This window comes from Carassius auratus, unplaced genomic scaffold (assembly GCF_003368295.1).
Source record: "Carassius auratus strain Wakin unplaced genomic scaffold, ASM336829v1 scaf_tig00039712, whole genome shotgun sequence".
NCBI classification, from domain to species: Eukaryota; Metazoa; Chordata; class Actinopteri; order Cypriniformes; family Cyprinidae; genus Carassius; species Carassius auratus.
In genome coordinates, this window is record NW_020526536.1 from 58441 (window position 1) to 79463 (window position 21023).

General features: G+C 39.3%; 1 protein-coding gene across 1 annotated transcript; it reads right to left on the reverse strand.

Moving 5' to 3' along the window:
- Nucleotides 1-4509: 4509 nt before the first annotated feature.
- Nucleotides 4510-20719, reverse strand: LOC113084129 (E3 ubiquitin-protein ligase TRIM39-like). The gene is made up of 9 exons (XM_026254779.1): nt 20583-20719; nt 7711-7733; nt 7522-7597; nt 6603-7156; nt 6381-6476; nt 5795-6028; nt 5577-5715; nt 5445-5471; nt 4510-5308 (listed from the first exon to the last, which is right to left on the reverse strand). Exons 3-9 carry the CDS (start codon nt 7583-7585, stop codon nt 4761-4763), a joined length of 1662 nt encoding a protein of 553 aa, XP_026110564.1. The 5' UTR covers nt 7586-7597; nt 7711-7733; nt 20583-20719; the 3' UTR covers nt 4510-4760.
- Nucleotides 20720-21023: the final 304 nt, after the last annotated feature.

Genomic DNA, 21023 nt, shown 5'->3' on the forward strand with positions numbered 1-21023 from the left:
ATGCATACCACCTGGCACCAGCACTTGCTCAATACAGAGCAGACGAGTCCAGTGAACTGCCATTGTTTGACTCTGGGGATACTAATCCTGCAGGGGGTGAACAACCTGTAGTAGTTACACGGCCTGTTCGGAGCAGGCATGCACCCGCATAGACTCAGGATTATGTAATGTGAAATGTGCTTTATGCATTACTAGTACACAATAGGTGTCTACACAGTATAAGGAAAAGAATGTTCTTGCTATTTTTTGATTATTGTGTTTGAGCACTGTTATGTGATGCTTATACCAAGTGTTTGGAAACTGGATTACTGTACCACTATTCGTTCAGTAAGGGTTATTTGCAAATCAATGTTGGGATTGAAAGGTTGCAAAGAAAGAAAAAATTAATAGTAATTTGTACAGGGAAGTCGTGGCCTAATGGTTAGAGGGTTGGACTCCCAATCGAAGGGTTGTGAGTTCTAGTCTTGGGCCGGACGGAATTGTGGGTGGGGGTAGTGCATGAACAGTTCTCTCTCCACCTTCAATACCATGACTTAGGTGCCTTTGAGCAAGGCATCGAACCCCCAACTGCTCCCCGGGCGCCGCAGCATAAATGGCTGCCCACTGCTCCGGGTGTGTGCTCACAGTGTGTGTGTTCACTGCTCTGTGTGTGTGCATTTCGGATGGGTTAAATGCAGAGCACAAATTCTGAGTATGGGTCACCATACTTGGCTGAATGTCACTTTTTTTTTTTACATTAATTGTTAACTAGTTGCACTGTGACTTTGTCCCTATAGTATCATTGTTCTTAAGAGAGAGGGATATGTGGTGTTCTGAATTAGCCTCTAGAGGGAGCTCTCGGTTTGTGTGAAGATGGGGAGAGCGATAAAGAAGAAGTGAGATGAAGTGTGAGAAATAAAGGAGGTTACACACAGTTTGAGACGGATTGCATTTGCTTTTAATTCAGACACTCAACACTAATGCATTGAATAAGGAAGTGGCTGTAACGCAGGCTAGCAATGTCCGATCTGCCCCAAACTTCAGACATTTGACAAGAGTCCTGAACTGAACACATCAACATGCCCGTACTCCGTTATAGTCATAGCGCCATCTACTGGCAACAGGAAGTGTCATGTCTAACACTGTTATGGACTCCTAGCATGTGTAACAATGTTATGGAGTCCTAGCAACATATTAAAAAGTGCCAGCAAGTTATAAATACACTGGCAGCATGCTAGAAACATACTGAAACATGTTAGCAACACTTAACTAAATGCTAAAGCATCATATTACTGCAGTGAATTAGGAAATTACGGTAATTCAGGCATACAGTGTCCAATATGCCCCAAATTGAACAAGTTTGATAAGAGTCCTGTCCTGAAGACATCAACATGCCCGTATTCAATGATAGTGCCACCTGCTGGCAACAGGAAGTGGCATTTTTAAAGCTGTTATGGACTCCTTGAAAAATAATAAAAGCATCAATAAGTGTTAAATAGGCTGGCAACATTCTAGAAGCATACTAAAACATGCTAGCAACACTTAGCTAAGTGTTAAAGCATGCTACTAATGCAGTGAAAAAGGAAGATGCTGTAACTCAGGCAAGCAATGTCCGATCTGCCCCAAACTTCACACGTTTGACAAGGGTCCTGTCCTAAATAAATCAACATGCCCATATTCGGTTATAGTCATAGCGCCACCTGCTGGCAACAGGAAGTTTCATTTTTAACACTTTTATGCACTATTTGCAAAACTGTAAAATATGCCATTGAGTGCTAATCAAGCTAGAAATATTTTCAAACATTCTAGAAACACTTAGTATGTGCAAAATTATGTTATTAATACTATAAAACAGGAAGTTGTTGTAACTCATACATACAATTCCCAATCTGACCCAAACATCACATGTTTTATAACTAAAGGCCAATATTCAATTATAAGTATAGCGCCGCCTGCTGGCAACAGGAAATGACTTATTTTATACTAACTTAAACATGACTTGTCTGATCTGCCCGAAACTTTTCATGTTTGGTAAGAGTCCTGGCCTGAAGACATTTACATGTCGGTATTCAGTTATAATCAAAGCGCCACCTGTTGGCAGCAGGAAATGTGGCACAAATATTTACTATTTTATAAGCATATGGCCCAACGTTCACTGTTCCTCCTATGGGCACCGGGTGGTGGTGAGCCCGAGTGTGAGGGCCCTTTCATCGCTGCTTGCAGCTTTAATTAGGGCCAGAGCACCGATGGTGTGAGGACCCTATTGTATCTGCTCCGTTTATTAGGGCCCGAGCACCGATGGTGTGAGGACCCTATTGTATCTGCTCTGTTTATTATTATTATTCCACTTCTTCTTCTCCAAAATGAATCGTATTTTTGAGGGCTTAAACACGCTCAAAAAGTCATGAAACTTTGCACACGCGTCAAACCTGGTGAAAATTTACGTCTGATATAGGATTCAGAAGAGGTTGTGGCAAAATGGCTCGACAGCGCCACCTATACTAAGAAAATCAACAGCCTTCCAGCTATGTTTCACGTACATGCACGAAAATTGGCACACACATGTAACACACCAATACCTACAAAAAAGACTCTTGGAGCAAAATTCTAAACCCAACAGGAAGTCGGTTATTTTTAATATTATGAGCAAATTTTGTGTAATTTTTGTCATTTCCATGCGTGGTATTTTAACGAATTCCTCCTAGAGATTTATTCAGATCAACACCAAATTTGGTATGCCTAATCTAATGGCCTTTGCAATGTTAAATTGCGAAGATCTTGAGTTTTCGTTGAAGGGCGTGTCTGTGGCGGCCTGGCGAATTTCGATGATTCGCCATGAAAAATAAAGTTGCTATAACCCAGACATACAATGTCCAATCTTTCCCAAACTTCACATGTTTGATAAGACTCCGAACCTGAACAGATTGACATGCCCACATTCAGTTATAGTCACAGCGCCACCTATTGGCAAAAGGAAGTGACATATTTTACACTGTAACGAGGTACTCCTAGAAATTTTATGACATCAATGTCTTTTTTGTGGTCATTCTAATCTAAAGGCCTGTGCGAAGTTCAGTTGTGAAGATCTTGAGTTTTCGTTAAAAGGCGTGTCCATGGCGCCGTGACAAAGTTCGATGTCTCGCAATGGGAATAAAAGATGTTATAACTCAGGCATAAAATGTCCGATCTTCCCCAAAATTCACATGTGTGATAAGAGTCCTGGCCTGAACAGATCTGAAGGCCAATATTCCATCGTGTGTGGCAAAAGGGATCGATAGCGCCACCTAAACACTTTCAATGGAGTGCGCCTCGAGCTATGTTTCACGTACATGTACAAAAATCGGTACACGCATGTAACACACCAATACCTACAAAAAGTCACTTGGTACGAAATCCGAATCCCAACAGGAAGTCGGTTATTTACAATTTTCTCTGCAAAATTTGCGTTTTTTCTTTTACATTTTCAGGGGTTGTACTTTAACGAACTCCTCCTAGAGATTTATTCAGATCAACACCAAACTTGGTCAGTTAAATCTAAAGGCCTTTGCGATGTTAAATTGCGAAGATCTTGAGGTTTCGTTAAAGTGTCCATGACGGCCTGACAAATTTCGATGTTTTGCCATGAAAAAAGAAGTTGCTGTAACTCAGACATACATTGTCCAATCTGCCCCAAACGTCACATGTTAGATAAGACGTCTGCCCTTAACAGATCCACATGCCCATATTCAGTTATAGTCATGGCGCCACCTGCTAGCAACAGGAAGTGACATGTTTTACGCTGCGACAAACTACTCCTAGAAATCTTTTGACATTAATGTATTTTTTGTAGTCAGTCTAATCTAAAGGCCTGTGGAATGTTAAATTGTGGAGATCTAGAGTTTTTGTTAAAGAGCATGTCCATAACGCCATGACAAAATTTGATGTCTCGCCACAGCAAGAGAAGTTGTTGTAACTCAGGCATAAAATGTTTAATCTTCCCCAAACTTCACATGTTCGATAAGAGTCCTGCCCTGAACACATTTGAAGGCCAATATTCCATTATAATGATAGCACCACAGGAAGATTGGCACATATATGGAATAAACATTGATATATTCTACTTATATTTATGAGTTTAAACGCATATTTCTCACCGTTCACCTATTTACTAAAGCCACTCGCTGCCAGTGAGCCCAGGTGCGAGGGCCCGTTCATCGCTGCTTGCAGCTTTAAAACGACTTTTGAGAGAGTAAAGGATGGTATAAAAATAAAACACTATGACAGAATTGACAGACAACTGACAGAATTTTTATTCTTGGGTGAACTATTCCTTTAACATTAATAAAACAACAAAACTCAAATAGAAAAATCACTCACTGCTCTTAACTGAAGAAATGTAATACTTTCTTTAGGAATCAGTTTATATAGTGTTTAATTTTTATATTTGATTATTTAATATATTGAATGCTCTGCTAAATACACCTATTGTGTGCTGCTGTCTCACTCCTTATAACAGAAAGATCACAGCCATCTCAGTTCTACAGACATCAGAGGTTTTTTTTTTTTTTTTTTGGCAATTTCACTTTGTCAGGGAGAAAAATGTCAGGAATATTTATGAAAAGTTGAACAAAAACTAATTTACTGAACAAGCATTATATTTACATTAAAAATATGTGATGAGATCATTTAGATTTCAAAAACTGAAAAGCAATTGATAAAAAAAAATAGCAGAACAAAATGTTTCCAGGTTTTTAATTATAAAATTCATTATTTTAATCTTGCATTTGATAAACGGAGTAAATTCATTTATTATAACGGACAGGTGTGATGATCAGTGGGCTTGAGTTTTTACCTCCATAGGTTAAGGATGGGCAAAATAATGGATAGAGTTTTTCAGTGAAAGACTGAGCAGTGAAAGAGTAGATATGAGAGCTGGACTCCACATCATAAAAGGAGACCAGACCCTCCTCATAATCCACAAACACACCGACCCGCTGCGGCTTCACTCTCAGAGACAGAGCGACAGAAGGATCAGCACCGGCTTTATATTTATCTCCATTCTTCAGCCGCACAGTCCAGTATCCATCACTGGGACTCACTGTGATCTCTCCCTTCCTGTTAATGGATTCTCTGGCCATTCCTAAAGTCCAGTCAGTCTTTCCCTTCACCTGCACCTCAAAATAAAACCTCCCTGAGGAGAATCCATCCTTTCCCAGGACATAGAGACATTTATCAAATCTCTCTGGTTTGTCTTGGAGTTTCTGTCTAATGTCTCCACATCTCACTTGTTTTCCATCAACAGTCAGAATGAGATATGGACTAGCTGTATCAGGATCCAGAGCCACATCCACTGAGAAAACAGAGAATACAGATATTCTGTGATGCTGATGTTTTCAGTTAACCCAGTGTTTAATCAGATTGTAGTGCAGTAATGAAGCAGTGAGTGTATGAATGTAAACTAGTGTAGTGCAGACAGCACACTGTACCTGCATACAGCTGCATCCACTTCAGCTCTGTAGAGATACATCACAAAAAAAAAATCAGCAGATCTGAAGCTTATATTTAAAGAACAGACTACACTATCATGTTTCTATCTGATCAGTGTGTAATTGATGTACCAGTTAGTGTGAGTTTCTCATCTATAGTGTCCTTCAGTTGAGTCAGCTCTCTCCTCAGAGTCTCCAGACTCTCATGAGTCTTCATACTGATCTCAGGCCAGTTCCTAATGTTTATAGGGCTGCACAGGGATGAGTGAATCTACAGCAGGAGAGAGGAGAAATCCTTCAGCATGTCATATCCTGCATTATGATTGATCAGAGAGATCATGTTGACTGACCTGTAGGAGATGGATGTGATCTTCAGTGTGTAAGAGCTGCTCCAGCTCAGTGTTTCTCATCTTTAGCTCAGTGATCTCCTGCTCCAGCTCTCCAATCAGCTCTTGCTCCTGTTTCTCTGCTGCTTTCTGCTGCTCCTCCATCTTCTCCAGCAGTTCAGTCTGATGTATATCAATGGAGCATATGAGGTCAGTGAAGAGCTCCACACGGACTGCTTTCTCCTTTTCTTTGTTTATCTGGTCAACCAAGACAGGCAAAAAATCATTAGCAGTGTTTGCTAACAGAAGAATCTGTGTAACTGTTGCTCATACATTTGTTCACATACATAGACTACATGTGTTTTCAGAATCCCTCAAATGAAGTATTAAACTTCACTCTGCACCCTGGACGAGAGCAGAACAAGCCCTGGACATTTTAGTTCTTGTTTTATTGACTGTTGCTGTATATTTTAGTGTGATAGTAATCTGTCATTCATTTGATTGTTTGTTTATTTTGTTATTGTTATGTTTTCTCAATGTCTCTTAACATTAAAGTTTTTTTGCAATAGTAAATATTTATATTTATTTTATTCTATTATTTTAAACTCACTTTTCTGACTTCTGCTGAGTGTTTGATGTCTTGAATCTTCTTGATTCCGTTCTGGATCATCAGCTGCATGTTTTTCTGTCTCTTCATCAGATCATTCTATAGTGAGAACACAGACACAGATTAAACACACAATATGTCATCATAATGAACTTTTATTTCACAATATGAAATAAAACCTGATTCCTCATAATATCAGTCCTTTAAAAGAATAATAACGTCTACCTTCTTCTCTTGACTCCCCTCTTCTATAGGAACAGTGTTGTGGTTCTTGTGGTCTTTCACAGTGCAGATTGAACACACACATGTCTGATCATCTCTACAAAACAGATCCAGAGGTCTCTCATGTTTCTGACATATATAGTCCTCCAGATTACTCACAGGATCCATCAGTTTGTGTTTCTTCAAACGTGTCACTCTCAAATGAGGCTCCAGGTGAGTTTCACAGTAAGAGCTCTGACATACCAGACACGACTTCAGCGCTTTTAGCTTTCTTTCCTCACAGATGTCACACAGAACTTCAGTTGTTTTCTCAGGACTTTTCTTCTTATAGTGATCTACGAGCTCTCGGAGTGTGGTATTAATCTTGAGATCAGGTCTTTGCTTGAATGTTTCTTTACAGTTTGGACAGCTGCAGGTCTGGCTGTTGTCCCAGCACTTATTCAGACAGATCTTGCAGAAGTTGTGTCCACATGGAGTCGAGACTGGATCAGTGAACACATCCAGACATACAGAGCACTGAATCTCCTCAGACAGTGAACTCATGGAGGATGACATTGCTGGAAAGAGACATTATTTAGGATTAGTGTGAACTCCTTCAATACTGTTTATGAAGAATCCCATGATGCACCTCATGAAGCTGGTTGAATGTAAAGAGTGTTTAGAGACAAAGAGTGCTGTAGAAACTCAAATACAAAGAGATCATGTACAGCTGGTTATTATTGTAAAATGAATCCAGACAAGCTGATCAGAACCTAAATGTGAAGCTCATTACATAACCACTTACATAAAAAATAAATACATACATGTACAAGAATTATTCTTGTTAAACTGAAATTATTTAATCTGCTTTACATTCCTGAACTGTAAATATTCAATATTATAAAAGAAAAAGTCAAAGTGTTTTTCTGGGTTATTGACTTACATGGAAGATTACGGTCAAAACTCTGTCTCCTGGTTTTTCTTGCTGTTAGTGAAGATTCTGCCATTGTTCTTTCCCTCTTAAAGCATTTTAAAGAAAAATGATAGTTTAACTGGTTAAAATGTGAGAAATGATAGTGATGGAAATACAATCATTCGTTTGAAACAAAGTGAGAGAGACTCGTAAACTTACTGAGCAATCTGAACTATGACCTGCTGTTGAAAGGAAGTACAAAAAACATGTTGTCAAAGGTTATTTAATTAGCACTTTTTTTAGAAACAGTGGGCTTACCAAAGTGCTGTACAAGCATGAATAAGACAATATGACAAATAGAATACCAAATTAAAATAAATATTAAACCTCCTGAGAACCAAGGAAAATATTTTTTTTTTTTTCCTAATCATATTTTTGTGATTCCATACCGGTTTTGGGTTTAAAAAAAAAAAATCCTACAATTTAGACATTTTTATTTTTGTTTTACAGCATGTCCACTGTAGTGGACAACAGGATCATTTGAGTACGAAAACAAACATTTGGTAGATACAAATTTTACCAGATTATAAAGAATACATACATTTTGGGCTGTAAATTGACTATTATCCAAGAATACAGACAATTTTGATTATACAATAGACACATTTATCATTCTTGAATCCTTTTCCTTACATTTTGCAAGTAGATCTTTACTATTAAAGCTTAACACTTTGTTATGTCCATATCCTTTTATTGGTCCCCTTGAATCCTTTTAGTGTTATTTGAACAATGAACTAATGTGAAACTGATTTTTGGGGAATTTTTTTCCTCCTGTCAAACTGAATCCAATCTAGTTTTTCCTTCACTTTTCATTTTGTTCTTAGCATGTTCTTTGTTAGTGGTGATAGTGTTAAGTTCAGAGTTTGGCTAGATACCGGCTAAAGACAAACAGGCTTCACACAGGTTGCAGTGAGAACACAGTCATTTGTTTATTGGTACAGGTGCTGCTTAAATAGAACATCACATGGCATGGACACATGACAAACAAACCTGAGAGGAACCCACAATAATTGGGAGCATACTCATTTAACCAATCAATCAATTAACACCCCCACATTATTCAGAATCATTCACAAGTAAAATAAAAACAACAACAACAAAAAATCATCATGGAAACCAACTGCACTACATCCTAGCTTGGCCACAACCAAACAAGAACGTGGAAAAGGTAAGTAACTTAACTTTTGTAGCTGGTTTAGTCATTAGGTCAGCAACCATCTGATCTGTTGGGCAATACTCCAAAAACACTTTAACATTGTTTACAGTTGATCTCACAAAATGGTATTTAATATCAATATGCTTACATCTCTGTCTGCTAACAGGATTCTTTGCCAATGCAATTGTACCTTGGTTGTCTTCATAAATCATAGGTACACCATACTGGTAATCATCAAGATGTTCAAGCAATTGTTTCAAGTACAAACACTCTTGTATAGTGGCAGCTAAGGCCATGTACTCAGCCTCACATGTTGATAATGCTACAGTTGGCTGCTTTTTGGTCTTCCAAGAAATCAGAGGGCCATTCTTACATAGGCTAACACAGTAACCAGATGTACTACATCGGTCATTTTCATCACCTGCCCAATCTGCATCACTATAAGTCACCAACCTTAACCCTTAATCACATTTCCTGTAACAAAGCATATTGTCATTTGTACATTTCAGATATTTCAGTACATGCTTTACAGTTATCCACTGCTCTTCCGTTGGCTCACTGAAATACTGGGACAATTTGCTAACAACATAACTCAGATCAGGTCTAGTGCATGAGGTTAGGTAGATTAAACTACCCACCACCTCTCTGTATTTTCTGGGGTCAATCAGTTTTACATTACCATCAGTGTAATTCAACTTTGGTTCACAAGGTGTTGACCTGGGTTTACAATCTTGCATGTCAAATCTTTCCAGCAGTTTCCCAACATAACTCTGCTGTGACATAGTCACACCCCCTTCACACTGATCAAAAGTGATACCTAGAAAATTCTTCAGTTCTCCCAAATCTTTCATGTGGAATTTCCCAGTAAGCATCTCTTTGACAGTTTTTAAAGCTCTCTCATCACTGGCAGCAATAACCAAGTCATCAAACCATATCAATATTATCACTTTCCCTTGTTCTGTTTCTCTCTTGTAAACACAATGATCAGCTGGGTTTTGTACAAAGATGTTTTCGCACAGATAGTTATGTAACATTCTGTTCCAGTTTCGACCTGATTGTTTTAGCCCATACAATGATTTCTCCAGTTTACACACCATCTTCTCATTTGTCTGAGATTTTACATCATACCCCTCTGGCTGTTCCATATAAATTTCATAATCAATCGGTGCATGCAAGTAGGCAGTTTTAACATCCATCTGATGGAGAATTAAATTCTCCTGAGCAGCTTTCTGCATCAACACTCTCACACTGGTAAGGTTAGCAGTAGGAGAAAAAGTTTCTCCATAATCTACACCCAACTCCTGACTATACCCCTTGGCGACATAGCGAGCCTTATATTTGTCAGATCCATCAGCATTGGTTTTGATAGCATAGACCCATCTACCCCCCACTGCTTTCTTGCCCTCAGGTAGGTTGGTCAAAGTAAATGTGGTGTTATCCCTCAGTGATTTCATCTCCTCATCCATTGCATCTATCCACTCCCTTGAGTTGGATGAAGTCACAGCTTCTCTAAAAGTTTGAGGTACATTGGAAACCATCTTATAGCAATAATCAATGCTGATCTGCACCTGATCACGCTCCATGCCATAGAAATCTGGCCTCCTTCTTTCTCTACCAGGGTATCTCCTCTCTCCACTCAGGGTATCTGGAGAATGCGATTCTGGCTTAAGCCAACAGTCAACTGAGGTTATCTGGCTTGGGCCTAGCCTATTCTCTAGAATGACACACTGCTTGGGTTTATCAGGGTCAGGTCTGGTTGTGCTATAACGCATAATGTCATCAGACAAGTCATCAGTCTCTTGTCCCTCAATATTGGACATAAACCTCACCAACCTGTGTTTCATCACCTTTCTACTGTCAGGATAATAGACCATATAGGCTGGGCTGTTCTTATCGTATCCAACAAAGATGCCTTTGTCAGACTTTGAGTCTAGCTTCTTCCTGTCCTGCCTATATGTAAAACACATAGTACCAAACTTCTGCATCCTGGACATATTGGGTTTCTTTCCTATCAGCATAAAATAAGGTATCTGTTTGGTGCGGTTGTTAAAACATCTATTCCTCACCACCGCTGCTGTCTGGACCGCATTCGGCAATAGCTCCTTGGGTAACTGACTTTCTAAGAGCATACATCTAGCCATATCAAAAATAGTTCTCCAGTTACACTCAGCAGTTCCATTCTGGTGTGGTGTGTATGGTGCTGATGTCTCATGTCTGATTCGGTTCCTGCGAAGTAATACTTGATAACCCTGTCCAGTAAATTCAGCACCATTATCAGACCTGATACATGTAACGTTCTCATATGGGGCTATGTCAGCTAGGAACCTCTCAGTTGCATCCACTGTTTCACAAAGGAAAGTGTGTACCTATACCTTTCTCTGGACTTTGGGTCAACGGGGCCTGCCAAGTCAGTGTGTATCAACTCTAGAGGTGACTTGGCTCTCACATCAGGCTTTCGGTTCCTACTCTGAGTGAATTTACCTTGGACACACACATCACATAGACTTGGGTACTTTACCCTTAATTGACATACCATCCACAACATTCTCTAACTTCTGAACATCATTAAAATTGCAGTGTCCCAAAATCTCGTGCCACTTCTGAATATCATGACAACTCATACATTGATTATCACAGTCATTGTTTACTAGCACAGTAGGCAAATAGAACAGCCTGTTATGTTCATGAATAAGAAAACGTGTACCGTCTTTATACTGCAGGACATCCTCACCCTCCTTAAAGATCACTGTTGCCCCACTGGAAGTTGCAGCTCTCACAGAGAAAATGTCTTGGGGATAGGAGGGGATGTACAGCACCTGCTTCAGTGTGGCACTGAGCTGTTGCCCTCTACTGTCGACCAGACATACCTCTGCTTCTCCTCTGCGCTCCGCGACCCCCTTGCACCTTGTGCCATCAGCCAGCTCCACACAGTGCGTCTCGGCCTGGAATTTGTCGTCCAAGCTCTTAAACTTAGCTAGATCAGTGATGATATGCGATGTTGCACCAGTATCCACCATCAACCCCTTTCGGGTGACATTGCTCCCTGGCTGACAATCACTGGTCATCAACTTGAAGGCAAAAGTATTGTCTGTCTCCTCATACACCCCATGTGCATCATCCTGCCGTTGTAGTTTCCATCCTCCTCGCAATGTGGTACATTTACCCTGACTGTTCCACTGCTGATCACGCTGACATTGTCTTGCCTTGTGTCCTCTCTGGCCACAACGGAAACACTCAATGTCCCCACTTTCAGTGCTCCGCACCCTTACACCTGCTGGGCCACTGGCCTTCCTTGAATGTGCCCGGGCCCCCATAACATTGTCTTCGGCCACAGCTGTGCGCATACCTTCAGTGCTCTCATAACTCCGCAATTGTCTTAAAATCCGCAAAAGAAAGAGTCTCATTTTGAGTGACAAAAATGGAAAAAGGCTTGAATGATTCTGGCAGCCCCTTCAAAACCATTGCAACTAATAGTCCATCACTCAATACTTCTCCAGCATTCCTCAGCGCTGTGATTGAAGTCTCAGCACAAATGACATAGTCAGTCACACTCTCACCACTCAGCTTTTGCAGGGAAGTCAATTCTGTGTAGAGACTCACAATGCGGGGCTTACCCTTACCAGCATAATAATCCCGCAAGATCTTGAGTGCTCCACGCCCGTCATCCCCAGCCTCTCGCATGACCAGGGACAAACTTTTGTCAGAGGAATTGGATCAGTTCAGCATATGCTTCAGCATTCTTTGATGCATCCTCAGCCAGTGCGTCTGCATCCGCACCCACGGCGGGCCCATGATGTCCTTCAATTTCTGCAACCGTAGATGGCCCAAAAACTGTCTCCCACGGTTCATAATTCTTTTAGTCTCCGTCAAACACAAGACGAGACCAACGTGAATTTGTCCTTTCGCTCATGGTGCTTCTACTCCAAACATTGAGACCCAAATTTAAATGTGCAAACTGCCTTCTTACTCACGCCGTATCTGCACAAACGTCAGCGTATCTGGGCCCATAACCTGTTAAGTTCAGAGTTTGGCTAGATACCGGCTAAAGACAAACAGGCTTCACACAGGTTGCAGTGAGAACAGTCATTTGTTTATTGGTACAGGTGCTGCTTAAATAGAACATCACATGGCATGGACACATGACAAACAAACCTGAGAGGAACCCACAATAATTGGGAGCATACTCATTTAACCAATCAATCAATTAACAGATAGTCCTGGAAGCAATTTCTCTTTTTGGTAATGCAGAGGAACATCTTGCATTTGGTACATCTCATGTACGCCTTGCTCTTGCAGCCCTTATTTCTGCATGCTTGGTATCCATCATCTCAGGCATGTGCATGGCTCCTAGTCTGCGCACAGATGGCTCTGGTTGTGGGATCCTCATTTTAGATGGTGGCTCATCCTCATCCTCACTCTCCACAGCAAATCTGATATGAAGGAAAAAAAAAAGAATACTAAATGATAAATAATAAATAAGTTTAAATACTCAATGCAGCTGAAGTTAAAATTTTGGAACTGCAAAACATACATATTACTCCTAGCCCACAGAGGGCGTCGAGTTTCCTGCTCATCCCTGTCTGTATCTGTGTCTGCATCGGTCCCTTCAACTGAGCCTTCTGCATCATCTTCCAAATCACGGTCTTCTCTCACTGGTTGAAACTCATCCTCATTGCTCTCGTCATCTGAAAACTCTAAATCTGAATCTCCCTTGAATATTTTGTAAAGAATTCTTTCTGCTTCAGTTCTGTTTCCTATAACAATGTGGAGTCATTATTTACATGAAGATAGTCCTGATGTCCACTATAATTGACATTCATAAAATGGCAAATTTTTCAAAAGATACATAATGTATTTGCTATCAGAACTAAATATATGATTCCTAACACCTTAATGAACAAGAAAATATATGATTATCATAGTAACACAACCATATACAAACAATATTTTACTCACCTTTTATCTTTCCATAAAATGTGCTTGTTCCTATGCCGTCCATTTTAGATTGAGGGGGTTCCCGGCCTCCCAGCCAATCAAATAACATATCACTGAAAAGCCCAGGATGTCCTCTGTACAGTACAGCAGGAATTAAGAGACTTGCACAAAAGATTCCAAGGAAAGGGATGAAACTCAAATGCCCACGACAGTGGACATAAGTCAATGGGCTGGGTCTCAGGAGGATATACACACACGCTGTTTAAAAGCCCAACGCGCCTCTCCTCGGGAGACCGGTCTCTTCCCCGTGCATGCACACTGGTGTCCTCGTGGGTCCAGGAAGGGTGCATTGAGGGATTCCTGCGCCACAAGAGACGTGAGCTGCCGGACCCATGATCCGGAGGAGAGGCGCCCAACGCGGCTTTTAAACAGCGGCAGTGATGAGGCTCCATTTCCTTCAGGTGTGCCCCATCACACGCCGCCAGCCCTGACTCGTCCAGCGCCCCTCCTCTCACACACCCACTCCTGTCGGGAGCCTGGTGAAGGGCGGCGATTTAGGACGGGGTGCTGAATAAGGCTGTGGACTGGACGTGTAGCTCGGGAGACGGCGAAACAAACGTGTTCGCTTGAGAAACTTCAGCAGCGTCAACGTTTAGCGTGTTAACATTTCTGAAATATCTGACAGATCTTTAGGACTTCACACAGAATGACAAAGTATCATCGACTGTTCGTTCTTTAATGAAGAGAAGACAAGGAGCTATATTGGAAGAGATGGGAAAACACGGCAAAGCAGTGATAGCAGCGGCGGGTAGGCAAAGCTGTGCTGTGAATGGGCCAGAATGGGGAGAATCTGATGAAACCGAGAGTGAAGATCATATGGAGTTTAATCAGGAAATTAATAGACAAGTAGATAAACGGGGAAGCGCGACTGTAAAAGTGGGGTCAATTAAATTTAAAAAGATGAGTAATTCTGATGAAATGAATGGTAATATGGAGGGGGATGATGCTGAGTTCAAGGTAATACTTAGATTTAGTGAAGAAAAAGGAGTACATGACATGAGTCCAGTGAAGTTGACTACAATATTGAAAAATCAGGTTGGAGATGTCAAGATGGCTAAAGTTTTGAGAGATGGGAATTTACTAATGATGTGCATAAATGAAGAACAAAGAGAAAAGGTGTGTAGAATGAAAGAGATAGGAAGACATAAAGTGATAAGTGTGAGTCGTGTGGAGAAGAGATACATGCGGAATAGAGGGGTGATTTGGGGGATACCTGTGGATGTTAATATGGAGGAAATAAAAGCAAACTTAAAGGAGGAAAATTGAAAAATGTAAGCAGATTACATAACTTTAAAAATGGGATAAGACAAGACAGTGAAAGTGTGCTGCTGGAATTTGAAGATGAAATACTTCCAAACAAAGTAACACATGTCATATAATGTGAGAGAATATGTCCCTAAACCGGGCATACAGCTATGAATTGAAAAAGAGAAAAGAAGGTGCGCTAGATGTGGTGAGGATCATGAGTATCAGAAATGTAGGAGAGAAGTACAACTAAAATGCTGTAACTGCGGGGGGAATCACAGTGTGGCGTACGGAGGATGTGAAGTGATGAAGAGGCAGGTAGAGACCCAGCAGATTAGAGTGCAAAATAAGATCTCATATGCAGAGGCTGTCAAGATGGTAAACTACAGGGAGGAGAGAAAGTTAGACAAGACAAATGGAAAACTGAGCAATAATCATCAGGAGCAGACAAAAGATGGTCAAGTACTGATTGATTTAAAGAAGTTAATTATTCATCGCAGGAGACATCAATGCTACAACGGAAACAAAATCAAAAACGGAAATGATACAAATAATAGTAAAGGCAGCTGTGAATCACCTAAACCTTACTGACTTGTCCTGGGAAGAGGTGAGGAATGAATTAAGTGCTCAGGCTAGTCAGGAGGTTTCAACTGTTGGCTGACATAATGGTTCTTATACTACAATGGAATGCAAGAAGTTTAGTGGCAAACGGGCAGGAATTTAAACATTTTATCAATTCATTACCAACTGCACCTGATGTATTATGTATACAAGAAACATGGTTGACACTGAATTTAGATTTTAGAATAAATAATTATATTAGTGTAAGAGGTGATAGGGAAAATGGTATAGGAGGTGGATGTGCTACATTTATCAAAAGGAATATTCCTTATCAAGTTATCGCAAAAGGAAGGGAAGAAGAGTATATCATAATAAAAATATGGACTAATCAAGGGCAGCTTTCTGTTATAAATTATTATAATCCGTGTAGAAAACTCGTTTTTGATAAATTATGTCAGATTGTGGGAAAAGTGGATAATCAGATTTTTTTATGTGGTGATTTTAATGCTCATAGTTCATTATGGGGAGGAGGAAAAACTGATTTAAATGGACAAATAATAGAACAGTTATTGGAAGAAATGAGATGGTGTGCCTTAATGATGGGAGGAAAACAAGAATAGATGTTCACACAGGCAAAGGTTTCAAAAGAGTGGTAGGGATTTGTGAATGGGAGATATGGGAGGATTCGACTATAGGTAGTGACCATTATCCTGTTTTATGTAAAATATATGTAGGAAGTGATGAGAGGGTAGAGGAAAGAGAGGCTAAATGGAAATTTAATAAAGCTAAGTGGGAAAAATTTGAGTATTTATGCGAGGTGGAAAGTAGTGAAATAGATTTAAACCAAGATATAGATAAAATTGATGTTAAGTTTAGGGAAGTAGTTTTGAGAGCGGCTAAGTTATCTATTCCAAGAAGTAAAGGGAAAATGAATAGGAAAGCAGTTCCATGGTGGACAGAAGAATGTAGTAAAATCATTAAAGAAAGAAACAGGGCATTTAAGAGATTGAAGAGAACGCACAACTTTCAAAGATTAATGGAGTATAAAAAGACTCAAGCACAAGTTAGGAAAGTAGTGAAAAAGGCAAAAAGAAATAGTTGGAGAGAATATTGTAGTAGTATAGGTAGAACAACTCCATTGGGGGATGTGTGGGGAATAAGGAAAATGAGGGGAATTAGAAAAGATTGGCAGTATCCAGTTTTAAAATCAGGAGAAGTCATAGCTGTAACAAATGAGGAAAAAGCTGAAATAATAGTTAAGGCATTAGAGGAAATTTATAGTTCTAATAATTTGTCAGAGGCGAGTAAACGGGGGAGGGAAGAGACTAGAGATGCATATCCAGAAGCACTAAGAAGAAAGGAAAGTACAGAGGATGCTATGGATACTCCATTTACATTAAGAGAAATGAATCGTGCAATAGATAAGTCAAAAGTAACTGCCCCGGGAAAAGACCAGGTATGCTATAGTATGTTAAAGCATTTAGGATTTTTAATTCAAATGAAACTTTTAGGATTATATAATAAGGTCTGGGTAGAAGGCAGATTACCTATAAGTTGGAAAGAGGCGATTATTATACCTATAACAAAACCAGGTAAGGACCCTACAAATCCAGCAAACTATAGGCCTATTGCTCTCACATCGCATGTTGGGAAAATAATGGAAAGGATGATTGTAGAAAGAATGACTTTTTATGTAGAAAATAAGGGACTTTTATCTCTTTATCAGAGTGGTTTTCGGAAAGGATGGGGAACAATGGATCCTGTGGTTTGTTTGGAAACTGAAATTAGAAAAGCTCAAATAAATAAGGAGTCTGTTATGGCAGTTTTTTTAGATGTAGAAAAAGCGTATGATATGGTATGGAAAGAGGGATTATTGATTAAATTATATAAAATTAATATTAAGGGAAGAACTTTTAATTGGATTAAAAGCTTTTTATATGAAAGGTACATTCAGGTTAAAATTGGTACTTCAGTGTCCAATAAATTTAGAGTGGAAAATGGGACTCCGCAGGGTAGTGTGATAAGCCCATTGCTTTTTTCTATCATGATAAATGATGTGTTTTGTAAAATAAAGTATGATATCGGGAAGTCATTGTTTGCTGATGATGCGGCCCTTTGGAAGAATGGCAAGAGTTTAACACTAATTCAAGAGAAAATGCAGGAAACTGTTAGAGTGATTGAAGAATGGTCTTATTCATGGGGTTTTAAATTTTCAGTAGAGAAGACAAAGATGATGGTTTTTACTCTGAAGAGGGTTAAGGACGCTAGGATTTTGATGTATGGAAGACAAATTGAGCAGGTAAATAGCTTTAGGTTTTTAGGGGTAATATTTGACTCCAAATTAAACTGGACAGATCATGTAAGAAAAGTAGAGGAAAAATGCAAGAAGATTTTTAGATATAATGAGGTGCTTAACTGGGTCAGAGTGGGGCGCTAGCCAAAGGGCATTGAGAGATTTATATGTTGCTTTAATGAGACCAGTGATAGAATATGGAAGTGTAGTGTTTAGATCAGCGTCGAAAACATCAATAAAGAAACTAGAAGTTATTCAAAATCAAGCACTGAGAATCTGCTGTGGGGCTATTAGGACCTCTCCAGCTTGTGCAGTTCAAGTGGAGATGGGTGAGTTACCTCTAAATTTACGATTCAAGCAGTTGATGATGAATTATTGGGCAAACCTAAAAGGGCACAATGAAAGAAGGCACCCAACAGTAAAGTATCTAAACCCATATTGGGAAAGTACAAAGGGAAAGGTGGAATGTTTTGCTTGGGCATCGGGAAAAATAGCAATTGAAATGGAGTTACAGGAGAGAAAGTTCAGTCCTACTGTCACTTATCCAATCACACCACCTTGGCTGTTTCCACCACTAATTGTTGATCTCCATTTTCAAGAGGAAATAAAAAGACATAAAGGGAAGGGCAACTGGGCAGAGATAGTGGATGACAGACTAAGGTCAGTATATAAATCTTTTTTAGCAGTATTCACAGATGGATCAAAGGATCCTAAGAGTGGTCTTACTGGTTTTGCATTCACTATTCCAGAGTTGAAGATAAGTATTAAAGAAAGAACTTCTGATCATCTAACAGTGTTTACAGTTGAGTTGTTAGCTATTTTAACGGCATTGCAGTGGATAGAACAAAATAAGACGTGTTGGCTAAGCAAGCTCTGAAACACGATAGAATTATGGAAGTAGCATTTAGTAAAGCTGAAAGTAAAGCAAAAATAAGGAATAATATTATGAAGGAATGGCAGAAACAATGGGATGAAGGGAAGAAGGGACGTCATTTATATAATATTAAACAAGTGGTAGGAAGAATGAAATCAATAGGTAGACATACAAGAGAACATATAATTATTTTGAGGTTGCGATTGGGGCATACTGGGTTGAATAAAACAATGCATTTATTGAAAAAACATCCATCAGGTATGTGTGAGTGTGGAATGGAAGAAGAAACAGCAGAACATGTGATTAGCCAATGTGTCAAATATGAAAATCAAAGGATAAAATTAAGAGATGAATTAAAGAAATATGGAGTGAACACATTAAATCTTAAAAACCTATTTAAAGTTGGAGATCAGATATATAAAGCTTTGTGTATTTTTTTGAAAGAAACTGGTGTAATTAAAATAATTTAAGTCCTTGTGGATCATTGTATTAATTTAATCATTGGTTTCCTTAATGTTATAAAGGTAGTTAATAATAATAATAATTATTATTATTATTATTATTATTGATTAATTTTTTTTTTTTTTTTTCTTCTCCTGAAGTATAAATTTCTGGTCCACACTCCAGCACAGTAGGGGGCGGATATGCATCTTAAACGTTAGTTGCCACCCGCCATTATAAATACAAGAAGAAGAAGAAGAAGAAGGACGGGGTGTCGGTGACAATCAGGAAGGAGGCAGCTGACTCGTCACAATATATATATATATATATATATATATATATATATATATATATATATATATGTATATGTAACAATCGAACTTCCTATTCATCGGGAAGAAGGAGGCGGGAATCGGCGCACAATCAAAATCATTTTAATATTCAAAATAAACACAAAACAGCACACCAGCCCCTCGCGGACGACTGGTGCGCGCAAATAAAAACCAAAACATAAACTAAGCCCAGGCCTGGTCCTCTCTCGTCCTTCACGGTCGCTCCAGTTTTATATCCTTCCATCTCCTACGTGGGACTCGAGACAGGTGGTGGGGCGCAGGTGCAGCTCATCTCCAATCACTACACCTGGCCTCACTCCTCGTTCCCACGTCTCTCGGCCCCGCCCCACTCGTCACAATATATATATACACATACAATGAAATATTATATAATAGTATAAAATAAAATAAAATAGAAAAATAGCAGCTCTCACACAGTGTTAAACACCATACTATAAAAGTAGGTTTTTAAGCTAGACTTAAAAACAGCAAGTGTTTGGGCCTTTCAAACATGCAAATTATTCAAGAGTCTAGGGCCCACCACTGCAAATGCACGGTCACTGCTCTTCAGCCTTACATGAGGGACTTCTAACAATGAATGGTCAGTGGACCTAAGTCCCTTCGACGGAGCATAAGGCTGTATTAAGAGATTTGAAGGTGCCAGACCATTCAATGATTTAAAAACGAAGATTAAAATCTTCTTCTAAACTGGACCGAAAACTAGTGAAAAGAGGCCAATATGGGAGCTCTTACAAGCTCTATATTTTCCAACAAACATATATCTACTTAATAGATTCGTCTTTCCACTAAATATATTAGATGATCATAAGTTATTGTGTAATGTAAAAGTGATTTTCAGCTGCAATGAAGCAGGTTTGTGTTCAGTTTGTCTGTAGGTCATTTACTTATTTATGACAAAATGACAGAAATACCTAACTTTGTTCAATCTATGACATACTTTAATACAAATCTGATATAATTTCAGTGCAGTAAACAACTAAAGTATCTGAGTACTTGACACGCTTAAACCTGCTTCTGCTCAACTCATTCCAGTCTGACATAAACTCTACTAAACCAGACCACTGCCATTAGAAACCTGTTCAGGACAATCTCTCTTATATTTCTATCACTTACCTTTGAGTATCAGATGTGTTCACAAGGGTCTCTGAATGAATAAATATTCTGTTGTTTAAAGAGTTTGATGGTTTCAGGTGTTCATATTGCTGTTAAACAAAGTTAGTTTCTCTTTCTCTGAGTCTCTCACTACAGTGATGTCAGAGCAGATCAGGGTGTATTCTGCAAACTGTGGTACACAGCACTACACCAACACGTGATGGGTAACTCGAGCACAGTGTTCCTTCGTGTATACCATAGAAGGAACGAGGTTCATGTTAACAGATATTAATAGACATGTTTCAGTCCAATATTTATAGGTCAGGCCTAAACCCAGTGTTAAAGTAGAGCACATTTGGAATAACAGAATATAGGAGTCTATCATTGCGGAGCTAAAGAACATGATTTATTTAAGAATCACATGCATAGTTATGTACAATAACAATATGACACGATATAAGA

Coding starts and splice junctions, on each gene's coding strand:
- LOC113084129 (XM_026254779.1), bottom strand. CDS start 7,585: ATGGCAGAATCTTCACTAACAGCAAGAAAAACCAGGAGACAGAGTTTT. Junction 7,157..7,521: donor TTTTGACCGTAATCTTCCAT/GTAAGTCAATAA, acceptor GTCTCTTTCCAG/CAATGTCATCCTCCATGAGT. Junction 5,309..5,444: donor GTGGATGCAGCTGTATGCAG/GTACAGTGTGCT, acceptor CTGTTTTCTCAG/TGGATGTGGCTCTGGATCCT.